The 24508-nt window shown below is 39.2% G+C and overlaps 1 protein-coding gene across 14 annotated transcripts in view; it reads right to left on the bottom strand.

Annotated features, from left to right (window-relative positions):
• INPP4A (inositol polyphosphate-4-phosphatase type I A) overlaps window positions 1-24508 on the bottom strand; it is a 111382-nt gene that overhangs the window by 9195 nt on the left and 77679 nt on the right. For all 14 annotated transcript variants that reach the window (XM_071430849.1, XM_071430854.1, XM_071430848.1 and 11 more), the window contains 11 exons: window positions 22069-22252; window positions 20363-20581; window positions 19085-19223; window positions 16160-16192; window positions 12927-13099; window positions 11054-11177; window positions 10023-10149; window positions 9503-9643; window positions 8062-8159; window positions 4439-4551; window positions 3931-4085 (listed from right to left, as the gene is read on the bottom strand). In XM_071430849.1, the coding sequence (XP_071286950.1) occupies window positions 3931-4085; window positions 4439-4551; window positions 8062-8159; window positions 9503-9643; window positions 10023-10149; window positions 11054-11177; window positions 12927-13099; window positions 16160-16192; window positions 19085-19223; window positions 20363-20581; window positions 22069-22252 (1506 nt within the window). The remainder of the gene's footprint in view (window positions 1-3930; window positions 4086-4438; window positions 4552-8061; window positions 8160-9502; window positions 9644-10022; window positions 10150-11053; window positions 11178-12926; window positions 13100-16159; window positions 16193-19084; window positions 19224-20362; window positions 20582-22068; window positions 22253-24508) is intronic.

The following is a 24508-nucleotide window of genomic DNA, read 5'->3' as shown; positions in this document are numbered from 1 at the left end:
ACATATGGTGGGAATGGAGGCAAGAGCTGGAAAGTGCATTCCTTGTCACTGTTGGCCCCATAAAGATGCTTCCCCCGACAGGTGAAAAGTCACCTTTTGGAAATATCAAATATTCCAAATTGTACAGGGTCTTAAATCAAAACATTCATCAGCAGACTAGCTCTAGGGTTAGGAGACAGAGCAATTTCCCTTCTACTTTAGCTTGCATATGGGAATTCTCGCTGTGAGGAGAGGCCAGGGCTGGACACTGCTGGCTCCAGCCAGCTTCAGTGACCCACTGCAGGCACAGCTGAGTCCTCAGCCATGCTGGTGCCTCGGGGAAGGAGTGTGTGAGAAAAGGCAAAACACTCCATGGCATTGAAGAGTGATGGGAAAAGATCTGAGAAAGAGCCCTGTGAGCACCAAAGTCAGGGAAGGAGAGGAGAAAGAGCTGAAGCAGTCTCCCCTGCAGTTGTAGAGAGGAACTGTCCACACTGCAGCCCATGGAGGACCCACAGTGCAGCAGATGAATATTTACTGAAGGAAACTGGAGACCATGGAGAGCCCATGCAGGAGCAGGTTCATCCTGAAGGACTGCAGCCCATGGGAAGGACCCACACTGGAGTGGAGGAAGAGTGCAAGGAGGAAGGAGCAGAGGAGACTGTTATGGACTGACTGCAAATCCCTGTTCCACATCCACTGTGCATTACTCAGCATGGGGAGGAGGTAGAAGAGCTGAGAAAGAAGCAGTGGAAAACTTTGGCCTGGGACAAGAAGGGAGGTGGTAGGCAAGGTTCTCTAATTTTTGTCTTTATTTCTTAACATCTCCAATCCATTGGCATGAAATAAAAATTTTTTCTCTGAGTCTGGTTTGCCAGTTTTGTATCAGTAACTGGCAAGGGATTTCCCTGTCTTTATTTCATGAGCTTTTTCACATATTTTTTCTTCCTGTCCTGTTGGGGGAAGGTAGTGAACAGTTGGGTGGGCATCTGCCAAGTGGTCTAGCTTAACTCAGTATGATTTTATTCTTAAAGCAGGTCAATCAGTGAAGAAATCCAACCAAGCTTGTTATCATAGCTGTTTTATTGCAGTGAGTGGTCATACCCAAACATGACTCCTAGGACTTTATTATGTAATCCTTTTAGTCAGCACCATGGTGATTTTCCTCACCTCATTTCCAGCTGCTTTTCAAGAGCCCCTGTCAGAGATGGCTCTTCTCTGTTGGCTAAATTGCTTGTGTTGCACCTTCCTAATTAATTTCATTTAATGAAAATGAGCTGGGCTACCCAAAACATGTAAAGGATTTTGCTACCCAGAATGATCTTGACTGAAACTGCCTTGGAGCATATTCCCACGAACAGCTCCACTGGCATTTCTGACAAGACAGAAATCTGGTAGGAAGAGGGAGGGCAGGGAGTCAAAGATCTAGTGGGGAGCGTGGGCTGCAGATGGAAGAGGCTACCTGAGCCAGCTGGACTTTGACTCTTGTTCTGCTGGTCAGGTAGCCATGTCCTCTTAGCTTGGACTTCCAGTCATATCATCATGATTTTACTATTTGTGAGCTGGGAGTTACTGTGTGTTTGATTTGGGACTGGAAAAGCTGTAACTTATTTACAGAAAATGACTTTATTGTAATAGGGTATTTGTTTCTAAGGTGAAAGCCATGAACTTGTATCTGTAAATTTCTACAAGAATATAGAACATTCAATGTTCCCTCCCTGATTTCCCTGCTCATTGAACATAATTATCACAGACACATAATTATCACAAGACTAGGAAAGAAGGGAAGTCCCTGGGGACAAGTAAGTGGGAACTAACACTTCTGAAGACCAACATCAAATGGAAGAAGATGATGCTTTCTTAATTTTTTTAAGACTGGCATAAGTAAGGACACTTTTCTTCTCTGGAAAGTTGTCAGTAAAGAGGAGATTAAACACTTTGAGTCTCACAGATTACTAGTACTTCTTCCCTGTCCTTCCAAATGCCTCAGAAAGTTCAAAAGTCTTTAAGAATGAACCAAACATTCCTTTTCCAGTACACTTAAATAGAAGACCCAAGTTAATAGAACAAAACCAAGCTTTCTGAATGCCCTGGAAGCAATTTGGGCACAATTTTCTTTCTTATTCTGTACCTGTTGTTTAGGTCAGGTCAAACTGTCCAGGCTGAAATGGGATTTGGTGGAGTTGGACTCTTACATATTTGTTCCATAATCCTGTTTCTCTCATTAAGCTTTATTAATTCTGTGTCATTGTTCCTGAGTGGAATTAACAAATAATTTTAAAAACATGACCACATATCCCAAAGAGCAATAAGATGTGAGGAAGAGTGATGGGCTTGAAGAATGATCTAATCTTGGTTTTCTGTCTGGACTAGTCAGTATTTGTCCTGTACAATCTCTCTTAGTCAAAGATTTAACAGAAGAAAAAGTCAAGTCCTTCACCTGCCAGAGCAAGTCCCTGATGTTGGTAGAACACTCAAGCCAAAGGTTCTGATTAAATTGGCCCTCTTTCAATATCCCTGAGTAGGTCAACACAAAGCAGTATTTTTCTTGGGTCAGTATTTTATCTGATCCTGTGTTATATTAAATTGGTAGACTGAAGGACCAAAACAATGTTATTGTTAGCCTCTCTCTCTCTATTGTGTCCACAATTGCATTAAAAACCCAGTGACCCAGTAAAGAATTTGAAGAAAGTAACAAGGTTACCAGTATTTCTCCTAGTTGGTTTTATTCTTATTAAATACACAACTGTGAAACTGTGTAACAGTTTCAGATGTCTATGTCAACAAGTGGCACAATTTAAATAAAGATGTTTGAGAACCACTTAGTCCATTTCAAGTTAGTAAATTCTCCCTCATAAAGCTGTTTCAAGTTTTGTTTCTAATATCAAGGTTTAAGTAGTTTCTGAGTGCACTTTTCATGTACTGTACTAACTCTGTGACAATGTAGCAAAAAGTGCAGCAAAAAATTGAAAATAAAAAAGTCCAGTGCCACCCAATTAGATGTATAAACCCCCAAATTACTAGTGTAAGAGGCTGCAAGTGTTATTATATGAGACATTTTTCTTCTAGGTAACTGAAGAGTAAGAAAGGGTCAAACAGCAAAAACATACAGAAAGGATAAGAGAATTGAACACTCTAGAGAATTCGGTGAAAAGACACACAGTACAGTACATTTGATAAGAGTGAATGTTGAAAAACAGGACTGAACAGCATTGTTGAACTACATTGATAAAGACTAAAGCTAGATTTCTTATCCTTTCTTTTGGTATGTGACTTACGGAGTTTTCCAGCAGTGCTTGAAACAAGGCATTGAACAACAGTAAACAGATTTTTTTTTTAAGTACAGTACTTAATTCTGCAAACATCTCTGCTGCTTCAGAATACAGAACATCATTATTTTGATATGACAACAGCACACTGACACATTGTGATGAAATTTGGTTGCTATATAGTGTGAAACACTCATACTGACAGTTCACCCAGTGAGCAGTGTTTCACTGCTAAAGGATACACTGGCAAACCAGTGCAAACTGCAGGTGTCTGTGTTTCAAAGAATAAAAACAAGTCATCCCGGAGTAATCTCCCTGATCTAGAACTAAGAAACCTAGTGCTATGACAGTTCAGGTAAAGTCATCATTAAACAACTTTCAAAGAAGCACCAGTTTCCTGTTCTGGAAGTTCAGCATTAATGGAAAACATATTTTTACATGCTTGTCTGAAAACTCCTAATTTTCTACTGAAAACTCAAGCCCATCTGATATAAATCTGGTAAGAACCAGCTTTAGCATATGCAACTCACATGCACAGGAGGGATGAATTCTAGCAGTCAGTTTTACAGTTTCCTGACTTTAGCTTACTTTTTTTTTTCTTTTGATGGAAACAGAGACCACCACTCCTCTGCAGTTTGCATGGTTCATTATTTAGGAATAAGTAATGTGGTCAAACTCTTACCTCCTCATACACTCCAGAGCCTGAGTGAAGACCTGTGGGGCCATTCCATGCTCATGCTGTAGGATCAAACACTGCTCCAAGGTGATGGACATGGCAGTCCTATCCTTGGCACTCTTACAGCTCGTGAACCGAACGCCGTTGAGTCTGCGGCATATCTGGAAATGGGACAGACAACCCATCACTCCCTCTACAGGCATAACTTCCTGCCAGAGACAACACCTGTACTTCCCCTCAGACAGACACAAGTGTTCTCTAGGGCTTCAATGTCAAAGTTTGGCATGTTTGAGGGAGCAGAACTTCATTGTATGAGTTGAGGGAAAAATCTGACACAGAAAATACATTTTCTTTCCCCATGTCTCATTCTAGAGGAGGTCTAGCCTGGCAGCATTTGCAAGCAACATGCAAGCAAATGAAGAAATTCAAACATTCCAGTAATAAAAAAGAGGCAAATACATATGAATACAGAAAATCAGCTGAACTATGCAGAGATGGTTAGATGAATAAATACCTCAGCAGCTTGCCAAAGGATATCAACATTCTTGTTTTTCCTTGCATGAACATTTTGTCCCAGAAATCTTAACAGTTCAGGCAGGCACGTCTGACTACGAGATCGAGGTAGACCTATAAAACAAACAAAATCAACTCCACTTATTCATCTGTATTCAACAGATCTTTTACAAAGTGTTTCTATATGCCTGTTGCAAACACATTTGTGTTTTCTTGAAACTAGAACAATTATTCAAGTTCTGTTTAACTTAGTACCATCAACAAAACAAATTCATGCTTAATTAAACTCAATTGGAAATATAAATTCCAGTTATTTAAAACTTTGGGAACTCATAATCTAATAGCAGTATAATAAGAGAATGAACAAAGGGAGCAAGATTGGTATAGTCTTTTCATTTCTGTGCCACAGATTTGACAGGAGAACATGCATGTCTTCAGAGAAACTCTGAAGATATTTTACACTCTGCTTACATTTTTGATTTTAAATTTGCAAGCTGGTCAGCTTTCAGTTACAAGAAACACCCACAGGACAGCACATTGTCATGATCTGTTTATTAATATTTCACTAAGTGGAAATAAAGTAGTTGAAATTTTTCAGAGCACCTTCAGTATTCATCTTCTGCATTCAAATTGTTGCACATCATCTCTTACATACGTAGCAAGATACTCCAGACAATCAATTACAAGTATTCAATAAGTTGTCTTTTTTCTTGTTTAATTTTTTTTAAGGAGTAACCACAGAGAACACCAACTAAAGTTGTGACTGAATAAATACAGAGGTATGCACTGTAAGAGATGACATTGTGACAAAAAGAATCCTACCTGAGTGACATCTGAGGCTTTATTTTAGGCCTACTTCTCACAGCAAATGGTATGTTGGACTAACCTGATCTCCTAGAGGAAGGTGACCTGCTGAGCAGATGGGGGAAGGCTGTGGACATTGTTTATCTGGACCTTGGCAAAGCCTTTATTGCTGCTTCCCACAGCATTCTCCAGGACAAAGTGCTCATGGCTTGGTGGGACATTCTGTTCACTGGGTAAAACAACCCAGCTGGATGGCCAGGCCCACAGGGTGCTGGTGAATGGTGCTACATCCACCAGTGTGGCTCCCCAGGGCTCAGTTCTGCAGCCAGTCCTGTTTAAAATCCTTATCACTGATCAGGAGGAGAGGATCAAGTACACCCTCACTCAGTGGCACCAAGCTGGGCAGCAGTTCTGACCTACTGGAGGGCAGGAAAGCTCTACAGAGGAATCTGGACAGGCTGGATGAATAAGCCAAGGCCACTTTTGTGGGGTTCAGCACAACCAAGTGCCAGCTCCTGCCCTTGGGTCACAACAACCCCAGGCAGTGCTACAGGCTGGGGGCAGAGAGGCTGGGAAGCTGCCCAGTGGAAAAGGACCTGGGGGTGCTGATCCACAGCAGCTGAACATGAACCAGCAGTGCCCAGGTGGCCAAGAAGGCCAATGGTGACCTGGCCTGTGTCAGCAATGGTGTGGCCAGCAGGAGCAGGGCAGGGATTGTGCCCTGTACTCAGCACTGGTGAGGCCACACCTCAAATCCTGTGCTCATTTCTGGGCCCTTCACGGTAAGGAGGACATCCAGGTGCTGAAACCTCAGTGGTGTCCAGAGAAGGGCAACAGAGCTGGTGAAGGGTATGGAGCACAAGTCTTATGAGAAGCAGCTGAAGGAGCAGCTGAAGGAGCAGCTGTTTAGCCTGGAGAAAAGGAGGCTCAGGGGACCTTACTGCTCTCCACAACCACCTGAAAGCCAGCAGGGCTCTTCTCCCAGGCAACCAGCAACAGGATAGGAGAAAATGGCCTCAAGCTTCACCAGGGGAGATTTAGATTGGATGTTGGGAAAAATTTTGTTACTGAAAGGGTTGTCAAGCACTGGAACAAGCTGCTCAGGGAAGTGGTTGAGTCAGCATCCCTGGAGATATTTAAAAAATGTGGAGATGTGGCACTTGGGGAGATGGTTTAGGGGTGGACTTAGCAGTGCTGGGGAAACCGTTGGACTTGATGATCTTAAAGACCTTTTCCAACCTAAAGAATTCTACATTTCTATTCTATAATTAACAGTACCGTGCCTGTCCTGGGCTGGGCTGTTTGAACTCTACATCTAGAAAGAAACCAATACCTGTAAACAAAAAGAGGGCACAGGCCATCTCCTCTTTCTAAAGACAGGGAGAGCTACAGAACAAGCACAAGGAGCTAGTGAAGCTAAGACTAATTTCTTAAAAATTCTGCAGAGTTTAGAACTAATAACACAGGCACATGGACAGTGGATAAGGAATCAACTTTTCTTGTGTAGTGCTCCTGAAGAGAAAATTTCCTGCAATCTTCCAGCAGATAGTTCACTGGGACCTTTGTCCCCTAGAATGATCTGTTTGTTTTCCCTTTTGCCTCTACCTACCACAGACTACATAACTAGGCATAATCACCTGGTTTGCAGTTAAATGTAAAATGCTATTCTCCCTTGATAAGGGTTCACAGAAAAGCGCACTTCATTTTGTATATCCTAAATTATCACAACTTTCAGGAGAAAAAAAAAAGAAGCCAAAAAATGATTGGATCAAACATAAGAAGTTTGGGAAAGAGGGAAGAGACTGAAATAAAAATAAAAAAGGCAAGCAAATAAAAAGGAGAGGAAGGAGCTGAATGAGAATTATTATTATAAAAGACTAGACAGAGACATGAACAAAATTCATTTTAAACTGGTTAATTTTTGAATCATACAAGAAAATCTGATGCTAGACTACTATACAATAAAAAAATTAAACTTTGCAGCTAACATTCCAGAGAATTTATTATGCAGCATTATGAATGTCTGGATGGAGGGAAGCTGGTTGTGCTCTCAGCTCTATGAAAAAAAAATTCAAAGTAACCAAACTTGCAATAACACACTTTAACAGACAGAATTCTTACTATCCTGTTGCATGCTGTTGCATTTGTATTTCTGGAATAAAATTGTAACTGTAGAGCACATGAAATAACCTTAGAAGAGATTTGATTGTCATAATAATGAATTGATGAATATTTTTGTAAATAACACTTATGGCCACTGCCTTCTCAACAAAACCCCAAGCAGTAACAAGCAAATTAAAAACCAGTAAAAATTAAGCATGTAGCTTTTGTTACTTTTCCAGGCTCTCTGTTGTTGGCTGCAGTTGCAACAATTACAGGGAAGTGCCAAAGGAAAAACAGAGGGAAGTGACTGAGTCCCAAAAAACTGGCAGTTGCTCTCTGAGCAGGTTTTATCATAAGTGCAGAGAGCATCACCAAAAACTGCAGATAAAAGTGCTGCTGCTAGAACCTATCACTTTTATACCTTTACCTTACAACAATCTCACTGCCTAACTGGATGATTATACAGTACATAGTGCTACTTAGAAAGAGATGTAAAAGTAACCTTAAAAAGGAAAGTTAATCAGTCTGACCTTTAAGCCTCTTGAATCCACTCTACTTTAGTACTAAAGAATTAAAACAGAATTGTATCATTTCTTGGAGGTTACTAAAGCTGGTGTACCATCAACATTTTAAAAACCAACATAAATCAAACAAATGAAAAAATCAGCCTGAATTGTGCTATTCAAGCAAATTTGTCATTAATTACAAAATACTTACAATCATCAGGCAAAACTTCCTTGAACTGCTCAAAATATGAATTCAACCTCACTAAGCTTTCCATGTTAATTATTTCTTGCAGTGAGGTGTCTCCAAACCTTTAAAAGGAGAAAAAAGGAACAATTAAGCCCAAGGTAAAATGTTTCTCTTTCTTTGAAACAACTGCACTTGCCAATATGTCTACCAAAAAAACAGTTCAAAGATTCATCCCAAGAGTTCCCTAACCATTCAAATGCCAGGAGAAGTGTAACAGAGAACTTGTTGTAATGGTTCATTACAGAGAAGGAAAATATATGAGTATGAGGGGAAAAAGGGAAGGAAGTATAAGAAAAATCTTGAAGAAAATAGTATTTGAAATTCTTTGGCTTTTGTGTCTCTCTTTCAATATGAAATTCCTACCTGGCAAATTGTTTTACCTAAATTTAAACTTTTAATAATGGCTTAACTACTTTAGTTCATAAACTAATAATAACAACCATAACATCAGTAGATAGGACTGAGAATGTTGACTTCAGATATGTAAATGAAAAATATGGCTCTAGGATTAATAAATCATGAATGTAATAAATATGGTCAACAATGCCCCGATGCATCTTATCTAAATATATCCACACACACAGATGTACACACAGAGTGCTGACATCTGTAACTGTGCTAGTCATCTTGGGCTTCCTTTGTAGGCAACAGAGAACAGTAACTGCTGCAATGCTTTTGCTAAGACTTTTTCTCATTGTCCACCACCACAGTGCACACTCCAGCCTGGTACCAAGGCTGCTGTCACAACATGCATGTGCCTGGCTTCACAGGAGTGCTCCATTGGAGCAGTGCTCTGCCAATGTACTCTTTATAGGATGTGGCCAGGGAATCTGCTGGCTCTTCCAGAACTTCCAGAACTGAGCAGTTTTCCTAGCAAATATAATTACATAATTATATTTTTTTCAGTTTTACAACAGCAGTGTTGCATTACATTAATACTGCAAGGGTATTTTAAAACAGAGGTGCACCTTGCCCATTATCCTGAATTTTGACAGTGACCAGGAGAGGGAGTCTCAGGGAGAGTGCAAAACCAAGACAGTAAATACACAGCAATACCCTGAATGATCTCAGCCTCTAGTGATCTATCACTCACAGAGGTCTTAAGTCACAAGGAGCACCTGTGTGCTAACTAGCCCTTGATAGATCTCCCATTGTAAATTCACATCTGAACCACATAAACCTGGACTAGTATCAAACTCATGAGGTAAGGAGCCTTACAGCTGTGTGGCACATTAAGAAGGACTTCTTTTTGTTTGGCATTTGGCAGATTCCTTTAGAAAAGTGCTCCCATGTTCATGTATTGGAGAAACTGAATCAGTCAGTTATGTAAGAGTGCAATTCCACATCAACATAGTTCCATTGCTGAACTGCCAGCAAGGCTGAGCTTGCCTGACTGGACACCTACTTCTCTGCTAGGGTTTGCTGCTCATTGATTCCCACGTTGAAAAGAACAGGCTGAACCCTCAGCAACATTCCACTTTGAATCTCACGCGGCAGCAAATCAAACAAGGCGCTTGGCAGAGGGATCCTCACGTTAAATCCATCACTGAAAAGAAATAAACAGCTGTGAGACATAAGGATAAAAAAGCTACATTCCAAGCATGTGTTATTTGTCTAAAGAGGGATAACACCTAGAATATAATATAAACATTAAAAAACAACCATCAGTCAGAACTGACTCTGAGGAATTGCCACAACTTGCTTCTAGTCAGAAGATCTATTCTAGTTCAAAAACAAACCTGCAGCAACCTGTAATGGTGCATTTATATCCTCACAGACATTCACTTCAGCTCTACCAATCTCCTGGCAATGGCTGATTTTGCACTCCACATTAATACTGCAGTTCTTCTACAACTTGGGTAGAAAAAGCCAAATTTTAGCATGTTCCCACTCATGAGGAATAAAGTATATTTATTGTTTTTTACCGATTTCCAGTGATGACTGGCAGCATGTCAGTAGATGTATTTGATGTAGCCTGAGTTACTTTAAAGGTTACATTCCTCAAGTCCATGATTCCCAAACTCATGTCCTCCAGCATTGCCAGCTCCTCACCTAAATCCAAGAGGAAAAAGTGAATTGTAATTACTTGTTATGCACAACTTTCCTTTGTCAATTTGATGGCAACAATAGGCCAACATTCCATACAGAAGTTCCACAGATGAAGCAGTGCTGCAGCCCCGGTCTCCCCCCTTGACCTACAGACAATGTCATGGCTGATTTTTTGAGTTCAGTTTGTCATTAATTACAAAATACTTACAATCATCAGGCAAAACTTCCTTGAACTGCTCAAAATAACTTGGTGTTTTCAAGTTTAGAAAACACCAGTTATCTAGAACAGTCCAGACTACTGTTCTTTAAGTATTTTATATGCTGATTTTCCAAGTTAGGTGATGCTAATAAGTACTTCTCAGCATTGTCAGAGCCATGATATCCTTTGCACAAGGTATTCTGGATTTGTCTAATAAAACATTCCCTAACCAGTATCCAGACAGCTTCGAGACACAGGAGTGAAACACTTCTGAGTGAAGTACTTTCCCTTTTTATATTCTCTCTTCAGTCTCACGTTGTGCTGCAAGACTACGGAAGTTTCAAGAAAACTCAAAAAGTGTATTTTGGGCACAGTTTCTCCCAGCTTACCAGAACTTTCATCCAATTATTTTCCCAAAAAAATCCCAAAGACCACTGTGATACGTTTTAGTCTTTCTTAAACCTTTGACATTCTATTATAAAAGAAGTACATTTATCTTTTGGGAGCAATTCAAGTAAATGTGAAAAAAATCAGAGTTGTTAGATAATTAAGTACTTCAGCTATAATCTAGTTTTCAATTTTAGTTTTCAAAATAATTTTGTAGCTGAGCTGCAGATTGTCCCAAACACTCAGATCCTGCTGTAGCAAATTTAATGCAGAATTTGCTGATGCAACAACTAATCCCACCCCCTGGCCCTGTGCCTTTACCATAAGTGCTCAGCAGGCTCTCAAACTGTGCCAGCAAGCCAATGGTGTAGAGTTGTCTTAGAAATCCATCATCATGCAGGCAGTTCCTCAGCTTGATAATGAAACCACAAATGAGAGCTGTCAGCTGTGAGAGAGGAAACAGACAAGAATGAAATGACTCAAAATAAAAAAGGTTCTTCAGCCCCAAACAAAAATCACAGCATGTATAAGAGGTGCAATAAAATCTGTCACACAGATATTCTTTTCCTTTAGACATCATTTTTTCCTTGCAGCTGAAGACAACCAACCAATGAAAACCCAAAACATTCATAAAATCAGATTCAGGGCACGCTGCCTTCATCTCACAAGCTGTCTCAAAATGGGGCTGCTGTAGATCTCACACTTTCTTGTTTTCTGAACACGATCACTTGTGGTAGGGTCTACAACTTATGAATTACAGAAGTTGCTCTTTAGAGAATTGGTTTAGTTTTAGACAGAAAAGCAACACAGCTAGTTCTAGGCCAAGAATTTTGATAGTATGAATAAATTACTGCTTTTCAAAAATTACATTTGAGAAAGCTTTAAAATGCAGTATCTGTTTGCATTATGCAGACTTAAACTCTGATGTTACAAGATATTCAGAACAAGATCCTGAGGATCTAGTCCTAAGATAAGTACTAAGTAGTACTAAGTACTAATAGTACTAAGTACTATTATCTAAAATTAATGCTAGTCTTAATTCATTGCCCACAAAGGAATTTCCCAGGTGATAGCCATATACTAGGTATACAGGTGTATGACTTTGTTATAGAATTAAACAGAAGAGAATAAAGTTCTGATCATGATGGGTAAACATATTCAAAGGATTGAATTTTAAAATTATCTGCATTATGTGGTGGGTTTTATATTAGAAAATGCCCTGATTTTATCTCTATGAGATCACAAAATCAAAGAATCATTAAGGTTGGAAAACACCTCCAAGATCACCAAGTCCAACCCAGAACCACCCCCACGTACACCACTAAACCATGTCCTCAACTGCCATATCCACACATTTTTTGAACACTTCAGGGATGGTGATTCCCCCATTTTCCTGGGCAGCCCACTCCAGGTCTTAACAACCACTTCCATGAAGAAATTTTTCCTAATATGTACTCTAAATCTCCCCAGCACAACTTGAGGACATTTCCTCTCATCCTGTCACTTGTTTTACATTTTTGATATTACATTATCGGACTAAAGCCCCGCCAATGATGTCCAAGAAATAAATTGCTTAAAATAAATGAACAAGACCATGATTTCACAGGAAAGCAGACATAATACAAAGGTGTAGTGGGTAGAGGAATTTTTTTTCTGTGGAAGTTTTTTTAGTGCAGACACCTGCTAGTCAGTGTCTGACCCAAGAGATGCCAGCAGGTCCAGAAACAGAACTTCTGGGAAAAAAACCCAGAACTAATTTCTCTTCTTCTAGCTGGACTTCTGCTGGGTTTCTTATTGCAGAAAACAACAAAAGGTAACTGAGGGAGTACACCTGCTACTCACAGACCTTTTTGTCCCCCTGTCTCACACCTTACTTTTGCTTTGGCCTGGTGGCATTGGAAGGCAAAGGCTATTTCTGAAAACAGCAGTATATTTTAGTATACTAGTATTTTTACTAGTTCTGGAATAATTTTTGTTTTCAATAGTGAATGACTGTATATCCAAGGAGACACCTAATTTATGAATTGTCAAATGCACATAACCAGTAAGCACAGGATAGCACAGCTTGTGGGGGGAAATCAGTGTCGAACCAGGGAAGAGATCAGAAAAATTCTGGAAAGAGTAACCTTTCATATTCATAGAAACCCCACCCAATGTGGAAGTGAAATCAAATGATACATATGTGCTTGCTTACAGTCTGGCAGAAGACAACATCCCTGCGATACTGAAGGCTCAGGCAGAGCCCTATTGTTGGGGCACTGTCCTGCATTAACAAGAACACCATGGCTTTCTTGGCCTTGTCGCTCATCATGGCTACACAGTCAGTGAGTGTGGTCAGCAAGGGATAAAGAGCTTCACTCCATTCACCTGGTTCAAAGAGAAAAAGAAAATTAGCAGCAGTGGAAGCACTTTACTTGAAACAAACACACATTAAGAAGAAACTTCCTGTTGCAGGACAAATAATTCACATTTAGAACTCATTTTATTTTGGCTGGATGGTTATTCCCTGCTTTGTAATAATTAAGTAACCTTACAGTGTGGTTATTTGCATGAGGAAAATATGGAGAATTTGACTTTGTAAAGCTGTTATGACTTTCCAGGACATGTAAAATTTACCAGAATTTGTGCCCACACAACAGGCTGTACAATAGCTGATTTGGAAATCATAACAGAAACATGAACAATTATATACAGAAGTGTATATAACTGCATGTTCGTATTCAAACAAACCCTTTCACTGCACATACATGGACAGACAGGAAGGAGTCCATTGTATTACAGAAATAGGGACCATCTGCTTAGCCATCTCTGTCAATGAGATTCCTCCCAAACACCCTGCCTTTTCAATCTCTAGCCTCATAGGTGTATCATTCAATTGCTTCACCACCTTATTGATCCTTATTGCACCTCAGTGAGGCAAGATGATGTTTCATCTCCTACTTGCAGCTAAGAATAATAAGGTGTGAGGTGAGAAATTAATGTAGGTACTCTTTTAAGTGTTTCCTGTCTCCTGAGCAGGTTTAAAGGCTTTAAGTTAGATAAGAAGAAATATTAAACATAGTGAATTAGATGGGAGTCATGCAGATTGTTGGAAGTACTCTGGAGCTTTTTCCACTGAAATACACAAGATACAACCCAGAGGGTTTCTGTTCAAGGTCCTGCACAGGAAGCATAGAAGTGAAACTGAGTTGTCAAAGACCTTCTCTTTTAAAAGGGCAGGACAATATGTTTTATTTTTTAAAAGCACCAGAGCTCACAAACAGCACTCACACAACTCCCTGCCTAGCTGGCTGTAGGAACAAGGCAATGTACAGACCAGAACCTGCATGAATGAGACACTTAAAGCCCCTGAAAGTAAATTGTTTGGGATTTTGATTCAGAGGCAGAACTAAGAGGCAGTAATAATAAATGTTCCTTTGATAACCAGCCAAAGAGGGGAACTCTGGAAGTCTGCTAACAGAAATATATCTGGCAAGACTAACAGAACTATCCTTTTGGCTTTTGTTCTATGTGGTAGATACATAACCTAACAAACTACACAAAGAGAAAGTTGTTTGACTCTGTTTCATTGCCTTAAATAAAGCAGGAAACATCAAAAGAACAGGCAAGGAATCACAGCTTATCTTTTAAATTCTATTAAATATTTATCTGAAAATTAGTCAGATGCCATAACATGGCCTTGTGAACACTTAGAAAGCAAAATACAGATGAAACTAACAGTGTTTCTTTTACTGCATTCAAGAGCTTTTCTGTAAGCAAATGAGAATAACAAGAACTGAAAATATTTTCCAGCACATCATCATCTCATTGACTGTATGTACATACACGTATATAGCTACTAACACAGCGAAGATTTAAAACTGTGTAGATATGCAGCACTTCATTTTAAAGATATGTTTATCTTTGGTAATCACAAAGTACACTGGTAAAGATAACGCAATTATTAGATGGGTTTCTTTCTTCCAACATTCACATACAAGGCAGGGACTCAACTGAGGTAGTGAGCAAAAATCCTCTGTGCTGTGTATTCTCTTGGTTTAAAATTCTGGCCATGAAAAAACAAACCCTTGTCAGTCTGCAAAGCTCTAAATGATTTTTGCTACCTACTTCACAGAAGTGTCACCTGTGCTCCTTTTTTTTTAGTCAGTGGCAGTTGTTATTAACAGTAAACAGGAATAAAATGAATTGCACTCCCCGTCTCAAATTATGTTGGAACAAGGTAGGGGTGTTGGGAAGGCCAATGAGTTCACATAGTGAAATTTTGCTGACTCTATACTACTGCCCATTTCATAAAAAATAAGTGTCTTATTAAGAGAACCAAATACATAAAGCTTGTAGGCTGTAACGTCAGGTGGGAAAAGTTCTTGCTTTTTTTGCCCTAAGGGTCTCTTCTCTAGAGCAATAAAAATATCATTAAAACAGCTGTCCTCCAAGGCCTTGAAAAGATATTTTAGTCTTTTCATATTAAGTACAGAGGGACAAGGACAGAAGAAAGAATGTTAACACTGGGATGAGACTCCTAAATTCTGTATCCTGAAACATGAGACTTGCAATCCCCAATACCACTTGGTGTGCACCTGTGGCCACAGCTCTCTTCACAGAGAGCAGCACGCACAACCTGCCCAGGATTTTTCCTGGGGAAGGCAGTAAGAAAGCTCAGAGAAGAAAAACAATTCGTATCTTCACTTGCTGCATCTGTTGTTTGGCACATGTGGAATGTGTTATGGAGATGGTTTTTCAAAGAGGGATTTGTTAACTGGACTCTGGTGACGGATGTTTGGATTAACTGACCAATTAGGTCAAAGCTGTGTTGTGACTGTCTGGAAAGGGTCACAGGTTTTTTCTTGAGTATAATATAATATAGTTTAGTATAGTATAGTTTAATATAGTATAGTATGCAATATAACATAGTATAGCTTAAGAAAGCAATTGTTCAGTCTTCTGAAATCACTGGAGTCATTGCATGTTATTCCCTGGCTGGGGGTCGTCCTGCATCGATATGCACCCACAACAGAGATTTTCCATCAGCCTTGTTGACTCCTCCATGTTCTGCTCCACTTCTCATTCAGAAAGATCAGCTCAACAGCCCATGTGAAAGGGCATGTCTAAATGCTAGACTCCCACAGACTTCAATGACATTTGAAACAGGCCTCAATCCACTGTCACCTATATCAGTTTGCTGAAACACATCAACTGGAGAAATCCAAGAGGCCCTGAACAAGCACTCTCCCATATCTGGACATGTGAAAGGACCAGATATCCCCTGCACTCTTAGGAAATAACTGCTCAACAGCTTAGGTAACTCACGTGGTGTTGTAAAGCACTGCCATTTCAAAATGGTCCATCTTAAAGCAAGGCACTTGTTCAGTTAAGTATGAACAAACCCCTGCAGTTTTCAGAAGAAGCAGAAGCCATGAATGCACATACCTGGGGCAGATTCTTCCGGAGTAGGGCTGCAATCTGCACAGAAATGGAGGGGCAACATGCATGATTAAGGAGCAGCAACACAGTCTAAATACAAGCAACTCAAATGCTCAGTGCCAGGGTTCTCAAACATTTTCACTGAGTGAAGAGGAGCTAGGCAGAAATACTCTGTTGCCCCCAGGCATCGAGGGCATGGGCTGTCTCCTCCACTCCATTATTCTGATCAGAGGAACACCTGGATGGGGACTTGGAAGAAAGCCAGTACCTGCTAGCTCAGAGGCTCGCTGTGGATTACCAGCAAGTGCACTGTCAACCCCCAGTGATCCACAGGGCACAATTTGAGAACCACTGGTTTACTGCAGTTACAGATTAAGCTGGCAGTAAGGCTGCTAAACAGAAGAGCAAAAGACCAGCAGTAAGTTCAATGCACTTAACAGAAAAATACATTAAGGCACCCACAATGTAAGAGTAATAAGAAACCAGTACTCTGCTACCTGAGTCAAAATTCCATTACACAATTTCTGAGATAATTAACAGAAATTTTAGAATGTATATTAAGGGCTGAAACCCCACCAGTGAAGTCTGTGAGTACTCCATACTCACTTCAGTGGGAGGATCAAGCTGTCAGATGAAAACATACTACAGGTCAGTGCTAACAGTAAAAAATAACATAAGCCCTGTTGTAGCAAGTCCTGCATTAATGAAAAGTAGTTTACTAAGCTAACAGGGTTTAAGCTTCTGTTGTTTATATCTAGATTCACTAGTCAATAAATTATAAATCTGAATATAACAACAGAAAATATAAAATTCAACAGTGTTGCATCAGGACAATCATCTCAGCTAGATAATCAGAAAAAACCTCTCAGTAAATTAAAATCCATCATGTTCACTAAAGAAACTGTATGTCCCTATGTGATTTTAGTAATGAATATCTAAGCCAATAACCTGAGTATATTTGAAAATATATTTTTTAAGTTTCCTTTCTACTATTTCAGGCAATATTTTCTTTCACAAACATTCATTTCTAGAGAGATCCTTCAATCAAATTTTACCGTCCCTCTCTTACCAGTTCTGGAACTATCTTGCTTGCCTTGGTTTTACATTGCTTTCAAAATAATTTCTGCTCTCTGCTCATTTATTCAAAACTCAGAATTACTGACTGGAAAAACCTTAATTCTTTCAATACACTAAACCAAAAATGTTGTGATTCTGAACTTAGAGAAAGGACCTTCTTTGTCCTTCAATTCTGCCCCAGGTTCTCTCAGTTAAACAGTAGGATTTTTTTTCCCTATTTTGGAGGGACAGCAGGGAAAAGTTACAGAAATTCTTTGCACTAAAAAAAATCTTCCGTAGGGTCACACAGCCAATTCCCCTTTTACAAGGCATAAGTGTCAAGATCCAGAGTAGATTTAAAAGTACCACTGAAAATGGTCGGGAAATATTAATCTAAGGTGTTTTCAGCATTGAATTTTATTGGGAAAAGGTTCTGACAAAACTCAACACAGATTTTTCCTGTGAATTTTTAATATTAAAAATCCACAACATTTAATCATTTATGTGAATGTGCATTGAAGGTTACTGATTAAACTTACATGTAAATACATATAAAACTTCATGTAAACTAGCTAGCAAACAAAAACATTTATAGGTATCAAACCAGTAAAAGGAATTTAGTCAAAGGTTGAAACAAAAACCTACACTCCTATTTTTTAATAATGCACAAAAATGTTAGTCTAATCTAGAAAAACATGGTTGTCTAAGATACTAAATAAAACTATAAGGTGACATGCAAAGCTACACCAAAAATATATTAACATTTTTTTTCACTTCATTTTTGCCTTTTTTTCTTAAGGCACTCCCTTCCACTGCAACACTAACAATGTGATGGACATGAAGTCACAGACACACATAAGAGACAAGGGCCATCAAACAAGAAGACAGAACAGGACAAAGGAAATGAGAACACAGATCAGGCATTTTAGAGCTTCACTTCGCCCACCTGCACTATTAAGTGGTGGCCAAATCAGAGTGACCACATGCAAAGAATGTCAGAGTAAGTCAAGTACATAAGTAAATAAAATAATTCTGAAATTTAATGCACAGTTGTCAAACTGTCAGTCTAAACTTATATGGATTTATTTCATTCACAGGCTCACAACCTTACACTGGGTTCAATACAGCACCCGCTTGAGCATAAAGTTTGAATGGATTATTCAACTAAGAACTTGCACTGCCAATTCCTACATTCCAGATACACGAGGTCTAAAATAATTGAGTGCCTCAGCACCACAATTTGGGTTAAAATTTGCTTTGAACTCTGTTAGGTTCATCTACATTCAGCTTAACTAATGGGACTGCTTGTGGTCTTCTCCCATGCTTTAGCAGTCCAGCTGGGACTATCGGTTTTTTAGTAGTGCCTGCACTTCTCTCATGTTTTATTTACCTATAATAAGCTTTGACTGCTGCAAAGAAGCTGAAGCCAACAGGAAAGCTAGCAGAGGTGGTGTCTGTCATGTGATAATCCATACAACTGTTTTACCAGCTTAAAACACACAGAGTGAAAACCAAGCACTACTGCCACCAATGGATTTGGAAATTATTTCAGTGGGACCAGGATTTCAAAATAAGTAATGGGCTTAGCAGCTCCCAGTACACCTAACAGCTCTTTCTGCCTGACATCACTGCTTAACACCACCACTGAGCTAAAAACACATGGAGGGCTGTAGGGGAGGCTTAGGAATGATGCCAGCACACAGGAAGAGAGCAGCAGTGAGAAGCAGTGTCTGGCATACGCACTTGTCTTGAGAGAATGGCATGCACAGGATGATGTGGATGAAGATGGTGGTGAGGATGATGAAGGTGGTGAGGATGATGAGGTCTCATTTAAATCTTCTGGATTTATCCAGTAGGCACGACTGTCCCGATTACCTTTCTTACTGGTACTGCTGACATCACACTGGAAAACGTCCTCACAGCTGTCACTCTGCAGGCGCTCCTTCTGGAGGAGTTTGTCCACTCGCTGTATGATACACTCCAGACTTTTGTCAACATTCAACCAAACTTTCTCCTGAAAAGAAAACAGTTCTTTCCCAGTTTAAAACCAAAAGAGACGTTGGGTAACAAATCCTTGGTGACATATTTCCTCCTGTGATTCTAGTCACAATTCCTCTGCAAACTTTCCTCTGGGCTATTGTGGTTGCATGTGTGCACACAGAAATTATGGGTATATAAATAACGTATACCAGGATGTCAACAATATTTAGTGACATGACTTGTGTAGTAAATTGCAAAGTTATTTTCTGTGTAAGCTTGCCAAACAATTTTAAGTTCCGCTTCCTGCCCTATTATTCTAATTTCTAGCTGGCACTATTGTTTACTCTTGAAATTCATGTTTGACATAATAATTGTATACAATCACACATCTTTTTTCTCTGTAACTCAGTGAACAACAGATAAAATTACTGTATTATAGTAATGTCTAAATACTGAATTAGCTCTATTTGTATCTTATTACTGTGACTTTGACTCTAAGTCAAAGTATGCCAAAATAATTACAACTAGCAAGGATCCATTTCCAAAATGAATTGAATCTCTTTTAAATGTTGATATTTCCCAATATTAATAATTGCTTTAATTAATCTTGACAATTTGTGAGATTTAGTTAACTTCTGTTTATTTAACAAAATGACAGAATTTACACAGTCTGATTCTCATTTTGATTGGCAGTGTGGTAGGGAAAATCATTTAAATACTTCATGCAAACAATTTTAAAATGCTGTTCATAATCAAAACAGTGACTGACTGCAAGTTCTAAATGTTTATGATAGTATTTCTGTAAGAGGAAGCTTAAATTGCATAGCTAGCACCCACAAAATAACACTTTATTTGGGAAAGTGCAAAAGCCCGTTGTAGTGGGGTCAGTTTTTCACTTGAAAAGCTATTTACTTTCCCTTGGGCCTCGCCTTAAAAATGCTGTGCACCTCCTCTAACAATTTCCAGCGTTTAGGAGACCCAGAATTATTTATTAAAGCCTGTTTGATTCCCATCCCAAGGAGTAACTGCCTGCAGGATAGAGACAACATCTTTGCTAGCTGACCAGCACTTCCTACATACTCATCCTATGCATATCTGCTGAGCAGCTACAGAGCTTATTAAAAAAGAAAGTAAAAAGAACAAAGGATTTATCACTCCACTGTGCAAACATACCCATTCCTCTTCGTGCCAGTCCACCTGCAGAGAAGATCGGCTATTTCTTCCTGTCCATCTGGCCACAAGTGTATCTTGATCATTCCTTAGCATCACTTGTTCCCCTTCCCCAGAGGTTGGAGATGCTTTTGAAGCTATATAGTCTGGCCTTGCAGCATTCAGTCCATGTATTGAATTTGCCAAGAGTTTGCAGTCACAAACTGTGACAAGTTGCCGGGTCTAAAAAGCAATAAAGCCCCACATTTTGAAAACTTTTCATTATTCCATACACAATTTATACGGTATTTTTTTTTCAAGAAAGAAAAAAAAAGAAGCAGTATTCTGTAAAAGAAATTACTGCTTGAAGGTGCCTTTAGAATACTTTTACAGAATGACCTTAAAAAATAGTATAGGATCCCAAAACACAAATTATACATTTCCAAAGTCTGTAGTACTATATTAGATTTGTAATTGTTGAAAATTTCACTGAGGAATGTGCAATTCATCTTTATTTGCACTTTATTCTCCATTTGATGAAAACTTAGAACAACGTACAGACACGTGTAGTGTCTGAGCACTGGAACAGGCTCCCCAGGGATGTGGTCACAGCACCAAGACAGAGTTCAAGAAGTGTTTGGACAATGCTCCCAGGTACATGGTGTGAGTCTGGGAGGGCAGGACCAGGATGATCCTGATTAGTCCCTTCCAACTCACTAAAGTCTGTATTAAATGATTTTTATGCCCCACACAACAGTTGCCACACCAGAAGAATCAGGTATCACCCCAATCATCCTGTCTGAAATCATAAAAAGACTTAAGAGGAGGGCTGAAGGTATAACCCACTAATCAATGCAATTTGTTCCCTGTCTTATTTAGCTGTGTTGCATTAAAGGATTTCTGTAAGCCATATGAATATAAAAATTATGTGGCCTGTGTGTCTACTAAAATAACAACAAACAAGACATGAAAATGTTATATATACATATAATCCAGTCGTAGAAAATCCCACAGAACAATTATACACTGCATTCATTTAGAATGAGTATTATAATAAATAATACATTTACATGAGATCCTATTATACAAAGTTGTATGTGTATCCCTTCCACTGGGACAATTTATGGCAAGCTGATTGGCCCCTACTGCTGTTTAGAGCCTTCAGATCTGCTTCAAGGACAGAAGAGGTCAGTAAAACTCTATTTGGGTTTTTTCTCCCTGTAAGGTTATGTTCAGCTGTGGGTCCAGTCTGCTTTTTGTTAGCACACATCAAGAAATAACTTGTTTACATCACTATAATTCAAGCAAAGGTTGTGTCACCATTATTCCTTATTTCACCAGTGGAAAAATACAGAATTGTTTCATTAACTTTCACACAGTTGCTGCTGCTTGACAGATGACTCAGAACATTAAAAAAACCCCAGGTGGTTATGGAGAAAAGGATATAAAAGAAAGTGAAGAATGCACATTACTGCAATGTGATGAATGAATAGAGGGAATCCGAGGACATTGCACTTTCAAGAGGAGGTAAAGGCAAGAGTGTCAAAAGTAGGAGATACATAAATAAAACCAGGAACTTTTAAAGGCTTATATAACTTTTGTTTAGGTCTGTGCATGTTACAACACTCTACTGAAAAAGGTAAAACAGATGTTTCAAGAAAAACTACTAAAGGTACAGACAGAACAAGCAATACACCGTGCTTCAGCAGGAAAATGAATTATTCTCCTACCTTATCTGCTAGGATGGCAAGTGTTCTTTCAAGGCCATTAGCTGATCTATCCTTGGCAGCTCTTGAGAGCCTTTCTGCATAGTAACTGACTTGTGTTTTCAGGGTGTTGATTTGTGCAATAATTTCCTTTGCTCTAACGATGTCCTGTGGGATGTATATTATAGACTGGGAACCTGTTGAAGTGCTGAAAAAGAAAGACTGATTTTAGGGAGGAAATTGATCTAGAGGTACACACATTACAGTGGCATGCTGGGGAATTAATGGCAGACAACAAAAATGTACCTTAACTAGTGAACAACAGTGAAAGTCCAGTGGGCAATTGCACAGCAGGAACATGATGGTAGAGACTTCTCTGCCTTTAGTAAAAGTATTCAGATGCAGATTTACTAATCCCTAATACCAAGGGGCTGTGGGCAGAGTTTGCACACCAGAGGAACAGTTTTGCTGAGGAGAATGCGGGTGACAGATTTTGTCATCAGATACAGAATCACCTTTTGCAGAGACATCTTGCTCCATTCTCCCTCTCCTTACAACACAGATACTTCACTGAGGCCTTGCTTACAAACATGTTTTATCATGTATCTACTAACATCGTGAAAAGAAAATCTATGCTTCTTCTAACACAGAAATGCCACCCAGATCCATAATGCAAACACTGTTGTATTAACAAAGAAGTCCTTCTGCAAGTATATAATTTCCCCTATTGCAGACCAGAATCAAGTTACACCAGCAAAAGCAATTTTATGATATGTAAAAAATCAACATGCATCTTCAGGCTGATCCAAGGACACTGTTCTCTGTGTAGTTTCTGTTAGCACACACTTAAAATACTAAACTAGGGACAAACATATCTTTATATGGGGATAATGCAGCTACACTAGGACTGCTTATTTGACAGTGGAGAACAGATAATGCCCTTTTAAGTTTAGATGTCTATAGAAGTTGCTCATCCAATCCAAGACAGATTATCTACAACTGCTGGAGAAAGAATGGCACTTCCAAAGGGTAATTTGATCCCACTTGAGAGTCATTCACAAAAGGCTGCCTTTTAACTTAGAAAATTACTCTAAGTTGAAGTTGTGCTCTTAGTTAATTATTTGGAACCGACTGACAACGACTCCCTTTGTCAAGCAAAATGCTGGGTTCTTCCTTCCCAGTAGGAAAGGTACCCAAATACCAGGCCTTACATCATCTCCAGCTGTGCCAAGTGCGATATCCATTCTTGACATGGCATCAAGCATGAGAGGACACCTATTGTGTATTACCTTAATTTTATTATGTTTTTTTAGTCATGAATGGCTTCAGCATAGTACAGCCCAGAAGAACCTACTGTTTGCACCCATCTCAGCACTGTTAAATGGAGACAGCCACGCTGAGAGTTTACATGGAGAGGAGTTTCTTTTTCAGGAACAGTTACCACAGACCATGACCTCCAAGGAGTGGGAACTCTTCTGCTACCCTTAGAGCAATGCTCTTCATTTCTGCAGAGTATCTGTGAGGTAGGACACGAGGGTTGCGTGGGGCACACTTCAGAATCATGTCACAATTCCAATTCTTGTCCCTTAAAGGATATTAAGGCAAGGGAGAAGCCTAATGCCAGTGTCTGCCTGAGCTCCATTACAAAAGAAAGATGAGGGATTTGTTATCAAAGGATGTAACTCAGAAGTGATTCTTGGAATAGTTTCCTTCTTTGTGATCTGCTCACCCACCCGAGGGGCAGAGAACAACCACTCCCCAGCACTGCTATCCCATACAGCAAATTAATCTCAGGTTTTAGAGCTTTCCCTGCACTTGATTTGTGCTTTCTAGTGACTGGTGATCTTAGTGACAATTCCTCTGAGCAATTTCTTTCCACAACAGTGTGGTTAACATGCATAAAGACATAGTTGGCAGAAAAGGCCATGCAGCATATTGAGATTGGATTTAGAATTATTATATTTTTAATCATAAACATTTGCTAGGATGACTGGGGAAAAAATTATGGTGTAAAGTTCACATATACTTACTTTCCAACCTGCAAATGCTTTTTCAAATGAACAGCTCTCATTGTATTATAGCAGCCAACTGTAACACAGACTTAAATTCTCAGTGAATTAGGGGTTCAACCTTAATAAGTGTAATTTAGAGCAGAATTTCTGCATTTTTGAACCACCCAGTAATTTCTGCTTTTGACAGCACTGAACACCACAAAATGAGAAAAAATATTATGTGAAAATGTTTAAATAAAGACATGGATTACAAAAAGACACAACATGCCAAATCTGTCACTATCAAGGTCTTAAAATACATAAAATTATCTTAATTATCTTCCATCACTGGCAGAAAAGTTTATCATTCCAGATAGTTTTCATTGGAAATAACGAAGGAAAAATATATAAAATCCTTGTGTTCTGATTTTCAGTTTTTTACCTTCTTATGGCCAGAGAGAGCCAGGAAGCTA

The sequence above is a fragment of the Agelaius tricolor genome, unplaced genomic scaffold (assembly GCF_023055355.1).
Source record: "Agelaius tricolor isolate 1412-34295 unplaced genomic scaffold, bAgeTri1.0.p SCAF_7, whole genome shotgun sequence".
NCBI lineage: Eukaryota > Metazoa > Chordata > Aves > Passeriformes > Icteridae > Agelaius > Agelaius tricolor.
The sequence above is the reverse complement of the archived record's forward strand: the minus strand, read 5'-3'. Positions and strand labels throughout refer to the sequence as shown.